The following is a 10,908-nucleotide window of genomic DNA, read 5'->3' as shown; positions in this document are numbered from 1 at the left end:
TCCACTACAATTTTAACTAAACATATATTTTTCCAAATCAATCTCAATTAAAAATATTTTTTATAAAATATTTTTTTTCAAATCACAACCACAATAATTACCACAATATCAAGTACACTTACTTCTTAAATAAAAAAAATTATGCAATTAAACTCTTGCATGAACATATTTATTTTAATAAAATTGATCAAATTTTAGTTTTGTAAATTAAAAAATAAATAAAAAATTAAAAAAAATTATACTATCTTTTATTCCGAGGAAAACTTTAGACAAGACAAACATCAGTTCTTATCATGTCCAAAGTGTATATCAACCATTTTACAACTTGCCATGTGCAACAAATATAGCACTACTTGTTTTTATTGTAGAAAACAAAAAACAAAAAAGAAAAAGAAAAAAAAGAAATAGGAATCTGGAAAAGAATAAAGTCATCTACTTCACTTCAGTCCAGCATTCCTCACCTCTCCCGGCCCTCCCTCCCTCCTTCCCTCCTCCGCCTCTCGGAAACCGCCGCCGCCAATACGCGTGCCGGAACCCGCCGCCGCCAATAAGGCTTCAGGTTTGTGCCAGGTGCTTCTTTGCTACCATGTTTTTGTTTTTAAAATTTATGGGTGTTTTCATTTATTTTATTGTAATTATTATTCAGAGACAGAAATTCTATTTTAATAAGTAAAAAAAAAAAAAAAATCGATCCGATGAAATATCTGCTAGTGAACGCAATTCGATTTTAATAAGTAAATTAAAAAAATATATAATCGGATCCGATGAAATCGCTGCTCGTGAACGCAATTCAAAGAAACGCACAATCAGCCGATTCTAATATTTTATTTTTCAATTTCCCCCTTAATTTACATGATATTATCCGATTTTTCTCACAGTTTTTGTTGTAATAATCAAGCCCTGAATTCTTGAGCCCAAATTTATTTTATTTTATTTTTTAGTTTTATTTTTAAGTTGTGAATAGAAATCAATTCAAATCTTTTAGGCTCGATCGATAATTTGTTAATTAGTTTATGCAGCAGCTGGAGTGGAAGAGATATTACTGCCGGAATGACCGAAAAATGAACTGTTTGGTTGATTCTTCTTTTTTGGAATTTACTGAATTCTTCAAAATTATTGTGTTTTTAACTACAAATCGATTTCCTTGGGTTTTAAGCTCGCAAGAAAAGAACTTTAAATTTTATAATTTGGTCATGTTAACGCGAAAAAAATAAAAATAACAGGTCTGCCTCGATAACCCTACATGATATATCTTTCTTTTTAGGACTGCTCAGCTGGTCTTGAGTATGAGGTGAAAGCTTGAGAGCACGTGGAAGAGTAAAACAAATGACTTCGTTCACTTCACCCCAAAGGCGTACCTGTGCATCTAGTTAGGAAGAACATTTTATAACTTACCTCAACGTCGAGCATGGTCAGGGTTATTGTGTTGTCTATTCCGAGAAAGATGTGCCTGTAAATTTAATCTTATTTCAACAAGAGTTGTTAAGTTGATTCTTATCAGTCTGCTCATTAGAGTTGATGATAACATGAAATATTCATGGTTAATGCTCGTCGTTTTGTTCTTCTTTTTCCTAGCTTAAAACATCCTAGACAATCTCTTTGGGATGGGTTATTGTTAGTGGCCTATTCATGTTCTATTTGCTGGGGCTGCTGATATTCATCGGGGATTGAAAAGTCTTGTTTGATGACTTTGTTTTGTTTTCTTCTTCTTTCTTTATTCTTTTGGGGATGTGGTATTCTCCTCGTTCTATTTACACCATTTGCTCCCTACAACATTTAGTCTTTCAGAAAAGTTAATGCATGCATAAATAACAAGAACAGGAGGGGAGGGGGAGGGGGTTGACTCTATGCATTTGCTTGCGAGTAAAAATTGGTAAGCACCTGAAAAAGGTCCGGTGCTGAATCTAAATTGGTAAGATGTGATATACTGATATCCAGAAAGATAACTTAATCTATCTATTGAAGTTAAGCATTTAAATGCGTATACAGTGTTTTTGGAACATTAAATATCTATTTGATCAGAATCTGTGAACCTAAAACCACAATGAATACAAATGCAAGTTTGTCATTGTAAACATTGCATCGATGATGTATCACAAGTGTTGCTAGAAAACGTCAAGTTAAAATTGAAGCACCATGAGTTTCTCTATGGCTTGGTTTACCAACACTCACCGTCTGTTGGTGCGGCAAGTTATGAACTAGCTGGCTAGTTTTTTTGCTTCCTTGGTTTTAGAAGCACCATGAAGATTCAGGCCCAAATCTTGCTTATAATACCTGAATACCCGAATACCCAAGATCCTAGCACCTTGCCCTGAATGGTCGTGTATATTTGTTATGGCTATTCAGATTTTATGCATCCATATTTGGTAGAATTCTTTAATAAAGTACATGCTATTAGATGGAAGTTCTTTTTAAATCTATTCAAGTCTGAATAAACTGATATTCCAATTTTCATGACTTTGATGTGCTCTTACTCTTCTGCTGTTCCTGACTTTCTTTTTAGGGTCTATTCTAACGTGCAATATAATTATTTTTTTTTTTGTGGTGATAGAAGTGATTTTTTTTGGTTGGCCAAAACCCCATGGATGCCAATAATTGGAGGCCCGCTGCCCCAGGTGGAGAACCTGTGATGGACACAGGTGATTGGAGAGCTCAATTGCAGCCTGAGTCACGGCAAAGAATAGTCAACAAAATGTAAGTATCTGTTTGCTAATATGTGCAAGTGCTGCAAAATAGTATATCTTGTATTTAAATGAAAGAAAAAGAGAAGGGCAAAAGGTTAATTAAAATCAGGATGATTGCCATGAGGCAACCTCAAGTATCATACACCTATGTTTTTGTCTTTTTCATTTTTCACTTGTTTCTCACAAGAAGTGAACTTGAGGGAATAAAAAGTGCTGGGAAGTAATTTTTGTTGGAACTTCTTGTGCAACATCTTCTTTTGATGATGACCTCTTGGATGGCTGCATGAAGCTTGTTCCGCTTTAAATTTCAAGGTTAATCTATTGCCATGAGCATTGGTGCTTCAATGTCAACCTTGAGTTGCAACTGAACTTAAATGAATAGTGTTGGACTTGGGCCTTCTATTTGCTATAACTTCTACAGGATTGAAATGATAGTGATCTTAAAGTACAAAAGCAGCAGACAAAAATCAATTAGCCACAATAGTGTATGGTTTCCTAGTTTCTCAGTATAAAGTTGAATGTTTTGGTGATATCTCTACATCCAAAATCATATAGACAGCTACTGTTGGCACTTGCAGTAGCCAATGAGCACTGTAGAGTATATATTGCAGCGTGAGATAAGGTTAACTCTTTGCATTTTCATAAATTAAAAGGATTTCTCTTCTTTTCTTTGTCAATTACAGTGCATGTATAAAAGTTTTCTTACTCAGCGTAAATGCTACTGTAATGTTTTTACAGAGTTGCCCTGGTTTTCAACTAATGCACTTATATATCTTGGAGCATAGCCATAGCCATAAATGGAAGGTTCTTCCAGTTCAAGAAAATTGACCATGAAGCTTGTAACTAAAATTTTAGACAGAAGGGTGGCCAAGTAAAGTCCTACCTCTGGAATAATACAGGGAAAGGAAGTAAAAATAGATGTCTGTATTTTGATGCCATATATTACTTGTCTGACACTCGGCTATATCGTTATTTGTTTTTACTTTTTGTTAATGATTCTGTTGTATATATGATGAGTTCACGGTTCTTTCTCTCTACTGCTAACTTCTCTATACCTGCCTTGTCATTAAAAATTAAATGCAATGTTTTACATGTGCAGAATGGAGACATTAAAGAGGCATCTTCCGTTTACTGGTCAGGAGGGATTACAAGAACTCAAGAAAATTGCCGTGCGGTTTGAGGAAAAGATTTATACTGCCGCGACCAATCAGGTATTCGGCTAATGCTAGGTTCAATAATTTGGATATTCTCTAGACATGAATATACACATGCATAAGTTTGTGGATTCATGCTTGTACACGTGTGTGTAGTGTGTCCACACTTCCTCACTGGTCATTCTATAGAAGTTCTCATCTTTTTGTTAATTCTCATGACAAGTGTTTTTTTTTTTATCATGACCAAGGTCCTTTTCAAGTACAAGGGAAGTGTGCAAAATGCAAATAACGAATCAATACATAAATAATTAAATAAAAAGAGGGGACACAGAAGTATATCCTCACAAAAGATGCAAATACAGAAAGCCTAGCATATTAGAAAGAGCTTATATCTCTTTTCCCCCTTCTCTTCTAACATGGACTGCTCAGAGATCTAATGTTTTGTTATTGATATCTGATTTCAGTCTGACTATCTGCGTAAAATATCTCTGAAGATGCTTACAATGGAGACCAAGTCTCAAAATACCATACCCACTGGCAATGATAACAAACCCCTGGATCCAGGAGGTAATAATGCTATGCAGCCTTCAATGATGCAAACCGTCTCTGGTCTTCAACAGAACCAACCATCTTCTGTTCAACAGTCAACACAACCAATGGTCCAGCAACATCCACAATCAGTCCTCAGGCAGCAGCAACAACCTCAACAGTCAGCTGGTATTCATCAGCAGCAAACACCAATGATGCTGCAGCCACTATTGCCTCCACAACAGCAGCTAATGGGGCAACAATCAAATACCACTAACATGTCGCAAAATCAATTAATTGGACAGCAAAACACTGTTGGGGACTTGCCGCAGCAGAGATTGCTGGGGCAGCAGAATAACCTTCAAAATCTGCAGCAGCAGCAGTTAATGGCTCAACAAAATAACCTCTCAAGCATGCATCAGCAACAGTTGGGCCCTCAAAGTAATGTCACTGGTTTACAGCAACAGCCGTTGCTTGGAGCTCAGCCTCGTAACTCAAGCATGCAATCTAATCAGCCCTGTCTACACATGCTGCAACAGCCCAAGGTTACGCTGCAGCAGCAAGCACAACAAAGTGGAAGTGCTTTGTTGCTGAATCAAGGGCAGCAGTCACACTCACAGCTGCCACAGCAGCAATTGATGGCACAGATTCAATCACAGCCTGGACAGTTGCAACAGCAATCAAATCCATCACAACATGATCTGCAGCAAAGGCTTCAAGCATCAGTCTCCTTGCTTCAACAGTCAAATGTGATTGATCAGCAAAAACAGTTATATCAACCTCAAAGAGCCCTTCCAGAAACGTCCTCAAGTAAGTTTTTCTCATCCTTGCAGCTTTGTGCTTTCATGTTAGATTATAACATATTTATTTAAATTTCTTGAAAATACAATAATGGTTCAAGTCAGTAATGCTCTTTTTGGTAGCTTTATGAGCTACGGCTGCCACTTATGGCATCAGAAATGCCACTGCTATTGGAACCATTGCAATCACACATACATTTGTTACGACGTCATGCCATCCAGTGCATTGCACCAACTGTTCACCTCTCATAATGGTTCAAGTCAGCAATGCTCTTTTGGTAGTTTTATGTGCTACTGATGCCACTGCTATTGAAACCATTGCAATCACACTCATTTGTTACCACATCATGCCCTCCAGCTCGTTGCACCAACTGTTCACCTCTCATTTTGAATTTAACGGACATGAATTTTAAAAATATATGTATAACTGGACAATGCATTTGACGCTAGGGTAACTAATCATCAGCCAATTGATTTTTATGGGAAGAAAGAAATTGGCAAGTGGATTAACTCTGAGGCACTTAAGGTTTGGTGTGCTGATAAATCATCACCTTGCTGGAAAAATCTCATGATCACCTCCTCAATGCTAATTCTGCAAGGCATGTGAAGTGTTTCATCCTTAACTTGTTAAGGAACAAGGACTGTGATGCATGACTATCTATATTTTATGATTGAGATGGTTTTTGAAGATTTTCCTGGTTAGGAGGTAAAGTTTCACTTTCGAGTTTTTCTTCCATGATAAGTTTTTTGAGCCTTTTTTTTTAATATATAATGATCACTTTTTTCTTTTTTTTTGGTTGGGTGGGGGCGTGGTTTCTCTGTCTGTTTGAATGATTACATAACGTTGAGATGGAGTTCCTAGTACTCCAAGCTCCAAGTCCAAAAAGGACATGTATTCCTATGTAGGAAAATACTAATGGTCCTATCTAGGATAGGGAAAACCTAATAAAGCTCCTTATTCTTTAGGAACAATAAAATACTAAATAGAAATAAAACCAAGACCTACAACATTCCATAATTTTCAGAAAGTGTAAAAATTACAGAAATGCCCTTGTGTGCGGAAAACATTAAAAAAATACATGAATTCTATTTTATTTTATTTTGCCTGCATCAAAATTTTTGTAGCGTCCCTAGATTCTACAGCAGAGACTGGACATGCAAATGGTGCTGATTGGCAAGAGGAGATCTACCAAAAGGTAATTTCTGTGGTTTACTGTTCATTAGACGAAGTTCATGTATGTCAGTCTTGCAAGATTTCAATGGAAAAGGTCTCCTGGAATTTGGTACAAGGGAGTTTTATTCAGCTATGGAACTAAGAAACGATAAATTACTGATAAGATGATTAAAGGTAAAATATTCAGATTTCTAGGTCAAGAGGGTTATTTTCTTCGTACTGACACAACAATTCTATTGCAAATCTCTCCCTTTCGATTTTTTCCCTGTATTTCCATACATTTATTGTGTGGTGAGTTATTATTTTATTATTTCCAACAAGTCCAATTGACAATACTTCTTACTGTAATAGACAGACAGACTTGAAAACAAGAGTGAACTGTTTCTGAATGGTCATTGTTATATTTGGTTAAGTGAACAGTTATTTTCAGGATTACAATCAAATTTGTTCTGAAACATGTGACCATGGAAGAAAGGAAAATAAGTGGACCTAATCCATTGAATCATGACCATGTCCAGTATTGTTGAATTTTTTAGAAAACGAGGTTGAAATTCTGAATCGTTTAATGGCTGTTTGATGAAGTTGCAATTCATAACTGCATATTTGATGAAGTCAATTTTTTTGTGCCTGGGAGGGTACTAAAACAGGAATAGGAATGGTTGTTGATAATTAGGATATAAGGGTTATAAATCCCATGTTATAAAGCTAAGAAGTGTTTACCAAAGTCATGACATCCATTGACTTGAGTTAGAACAATAGAAAACAATGGTGATTGTAGTTTGCCATGAGACAAAGTAACTGAACTTGACCAACCCTTGAATCTTGTCTGAAGTGGGAACTACACAATCCTTTGCATCTTTGCATGCAATCAATAATGATATTCTCTTTTGAGTTTTCAGCATTGATTCCACTCTGCTATTTTTATCTCAAACAATATGTGCTGTCCTCTGCCATTTTATTTATTTATTTATTATCAATTCTCTCAAGTTTGCTTATGTTTCTTTCTGACTCTGGCACGTGAAGAAATCAAGCATATGATTGATAATGTCTTGCTGGTTATATGTACTTCCTAGATCAAAGTAATGAAGGAAACGTATTTGCCTGAAATAAATGAAATGTACCAGAGAATTGCTACCAAATTAGAGCAGGTAAATTGTCTCTGTAATGTTTTCCGATTTATTTGCCCACACATGATTCAGAAACCCCCACAGTTGAGCTTTTGTATTAATTTGTTTTCCCCATCAGCATTGCTTGTCACTGTATCATCTGCACTAATTACCTCCCCAACCCCCAACCACCCCACAACCAAGCATTGACACAGAAGAATTGGAATAGAAACATTTTTTTCACTAATGTTTACTAGTTTTGCTACAAAGTGTCAATGCAATTTTTAATTCTCGTGTATGTTAACTTTGCTTTTTCAGTATGACTCTTGTCCGCAACAACCAAAGTCAGAACATCTTGAAAAGCTGAAGGTATTCAAGGTCATGTTGGAGCGCATGATATCATTCTTACAGGTCTCTAAAAACAACATCACACCTACTTTCAAGGATAAATTGGGTTTCTATGAGAAGCAGATTGTAGGTTTTCTAAACCCAAGCAGATACAGGAAGCCTATTCCTAATCTACAGCAAGGACAACCTCCCCAACCTCATATTCAACCTATGCAGCAACCCCAATCTCAAGTTCCTCAATTGCAGTCCCATGAAAATCAACTGAATCCCCAGTTGCAATCAATGAATATGCAAGGTTCTGTACCAAAGATGCAGCAGAACAATATGTCAAGCTTGCTGCATAATTCTCTTTCAACTTTATCTGGGGATTCAACGTCACAATCAAACATGATCAATCCAATACAACCAGGCTCCAATTTAGATTCTGGACAAGGAAATGCACTGAACTCATTGCAGCAGACACCTGTAGGATCTGTACAACAGGATCTCATGAGCATTTCCCAATCAACCAATGTCAACACAATGTCAACACAAAGAGGGGCAAGTTTGCTGCAGCCAAATATTCCCCTTCAGTCGAATTCCAGTATGATTCAACACCAGCATCTAAAACAGCAGCATGAACAACAGATGCTACAAACACAACAGCTTAAACGATTGCAGCAACGCCAGAATTTAATGCAGAATCAACAGATGCAGCAGCAGCAGCAGCAATTACACCAGCAAGCTCCATCTCCTATGCCTGGAGATTCTGACAAACCAGTTTCTGGTATTTCCTCACTCTTAAATACTGGAAATATTGTACACCAACCATTTGTTGCACAAGCACTGGCTCCATCCCTTGCAATTGGCGCTCCTGGGATATCTGCATCACCTTTGCTTGCAGAGTTTACCAGTCCTGATGGTGTTCATGGCGGTGCTTTGACAACTGTTTCTGGCAAGTCAAATGTTACAGAGCAACCACTTGAGTGCTTGATTAAAGCGGTTAGTGATGCTCTCCTTTTGGTTTTACTCCACCCCACCCTTATTTGGGAGGTTTCTGGAAAAGAAAGAAACTTCTTGGTGAATGTGATGGTGATGCTGCAATTTTTTTTCCCAGGTGAAATCTCTGTCTCCCAAAGCACTTAGTGCATCTGTCGGTGACATTGGCTCCGTTGTCAGTATGATTGACAGAATTACTGGTTCTGCAGCTGGTAATGGATCTAAAGCTGCAGCTGGTGAGGATTTGGTAGCAATGACAGGATGTCATCTTCTTTCGTTTTTGTCTTTTTTATTTTTCACGTGTTTCTCACAAGATGGGAACTCGAGGGAATAAAAAGTGCTGGGAAGTAATTTTTGTTGGAACGTCTTGTGTAACATCTTCTTTCGATGATGACCTCTTGGATGGCTGCATGAAGCTTGTTCCGCTTTAAATTTCAAGGTTAATCTATTGCTATGAGCACTGGTGTTTCAATTTGAAACTTGAGTTGCAACTGAACTTAAATGAATAGTGTTGGATTTGGGGCCTTCTATTTGTTTTAACTTGTACAGGGTTGAAGTGGTAGTGATCTTAAAAGTACAAAAGCAGCAGACAAAAATCAATTAGCCACAATATATAGTGTATGGTTTCCTAGTTTCTCACTATAAAGTTGAATGTTTTGGTGATATAATCTCTACATCCAAAATCATATATGGACAGCTACTGCTGGCACTTGCAGTAGCCAATGAACACTGATACATATTGCAGAGTGAGGTGAGGGTAACTCGTTGCATTTTCATAAATTAAAGGGATTTCTCTTCTTTTCTTTGTCAACTACAGTGCATGCATAAAAGTTTTCTTACTCAGAGTAAATGCTATAAATGCTATTGTAATGTTTTCACAGAGACCCCTGTTTTGCAACTAATTCACTTATATATATGGACAAAGAGTAAGGCATCTTCTGAAGAAACAAAGAAATTTAATACCCTAAACTAAGCAGCAGGTAGAAGGCAAAAACGGAACACAAATTTTCAGGAAGGGACAAGCGAAGAAAACCAAAAAGAAAGCAGAGAAACATGCAGACTAAAATTCACTTTCCATTGGAACACTTTATATTTATAATGATCTGATTTCTACGCAACACTAGCATCGAAAGAAGAGGTAATGAGGTGTTTCACTAATTATATCAAATAATACAAATAAACACGCTAAACACATACAACATAATAATTAATAATATAATTAAAATGTTTAAAGTAAATAGATATTGCAAACTTAGTTTTTAATATGGTTAGGTAAGTTTACATCTACACCTCAAGTACTAGCTGTACTTGAGTATTGTACTCTTTTACTAATTTAATTGAAATATATAATGCCCTTGATAAATCCACAATGAGAAATTATATCATTTAAAGTTTTTTTTCTTGATGACAATACATCACTATGCTAGGAATTTATCCAAACTCACAAATGTTTATAATTATAATTTGTTTGCAACAAGATTCATTCTCTAGATTGTACAATTAAAAACTATAATCTCTATAACTCACTCGATAGCACTCAAGATGATTGAAAGTGTGTAAATATAATGACTGTGAGATGTTATACTTATATGTTAGAATATAAAGATTTAATTTAGCACAATTTAAAGAATGTTATGATTGATGATTTTTAATTGATTTTCTTTTGAAATAACTACTATGTTATATATGATTGGAATCTCTTTTTTATTTGTTATAAAAAAACAATATATATATATATATATATTTTAAAAAAACTAATTGTTTATAGTTGTTGAGATGTCTCTAACAACTAAAATAATCTATATGGAACTTAAACAAAAAAAATTCCAATTAAATGGAATTGCATTTAACATATATTATTTCAAATGCAACAAGTACATAGATAACATACAATAAGAAATTTAATATAGTCATTGAATTTAACAAAAGGTATATAGACTTTATTTTTTCTATTAAAATTAAACTATTGAAATTAAACTATTTTTTAAAATTAAACTATTTTTTAAATCATTTTAACAAACAACAAGGAATTTAACATAGTCATAATCAATTTGTTCTTGACAGATTATTTATTACATGTATCACAAATATACACAGAACAAATATATTAGAAAATAAATTATTTTAAGATTGTGA

At 35.4% G+C, this 10,908-nt stretch overlaps 2 protein-coding genes across 6 annotated transcripts in view; both read left to right on the top strand.

The window, feature by feature from the left end:
- Positions 1-377: 377 nt before the first annotated feature.
- Positions 378-10,908, top strand: part of LOC105139948 (mediator of RNA polymerase II transcription subunit 15a-like) — a 102,259-nt gene continuing 91,728 nt past the window's right edge. Inside the window, exons 1-4 of one of the 5 annotated variants that reach the window (XM_011046597.1) lie at positions 1,181-2,694; positions 3,784-3,895; positions 4,303-5,176; positions 6,292-6,362. In XM_011046597.1, coding sequence (XP_011044899.1) covers positions 2,582-2,694; positions 3,784-3,895; positions 4,303-5,176; positions 6,292-6,362 — 1,170 coding nt within the window. In that variant the 5' untranslated portion in view covers positions 1,181-2,581. Of the gene's footprint in view, positions 526-1,180; positions 2,695-3,783; positions 3,896-4,302; positions 5,177-6,291; positions 6,363-10,908 lie in introns of those variants that run through there. The other 4 variants (XM_011046599.1, XM_011046598.1, XM_011046590.1 and 1 more) reach the window with 4 other exon arrangements.
- On the top strand, positions 7,395-9,302 carry LOC105139943 (mediator of RNA polymerase II transcription subunit 15a-like). The gene is made up of 3 exons (XM_011046581.1): positions 7,395-7,488; positions 7,765-8,775; positions 8,891-9,302. The coding sequence occupies exons 1-3, from the start codon at positions 7,423-7,425 to the stop codon at positions 9,104-9,106; spliced, it is 1,293 nt and encodes a 430-aa protein (XP_011044883.1). The 5' UTR covers positions 7,395-7,422; the 3' UTR covers positions 9,107-9,302.

The sequence above is a fragment of the Populus euphratica genome, unplaced genomic scaffold (genome assembly GCF_000495115.2).
Source record: "Populus euphratica unplaced genomic scaffold, PopEup_1.0 scaffold203.1, whole genome shotgun sequence".
Lineage (NCBI taxonomy): Eukaryota > Viridiplantae > Streptophyta > Magnoliopsida > Malpighiales > Salicaceae > Populus > Populus euphratica.
This window is presented reverse-complemented; position numbering and strand designations above follow the sequence as displayed.

Coding starts and splice junctions, on each gene's coding strand:
- LOC105139943 (XM_011046581.1), top strand. CDS start 7,423: ATGAAGGAAACGTATTTGCCTGAAATAAATGAAATGTACCAGAGAATT. Junction 7,489..7,764: donor TTGCTACCAAATTAGAGCAG/GTAAATTGTCTC, acceptor TTGCTTTTTCAG/TATGACTCTTGTCCGCAACA. Junction 8,776..8,890: donor TTGAGTGCTTGATTAAAGCG/GTTAGTGATGCT, acceptor TTTTTTTCCCAG/GTGAAATCTCTGTCTCCCAA.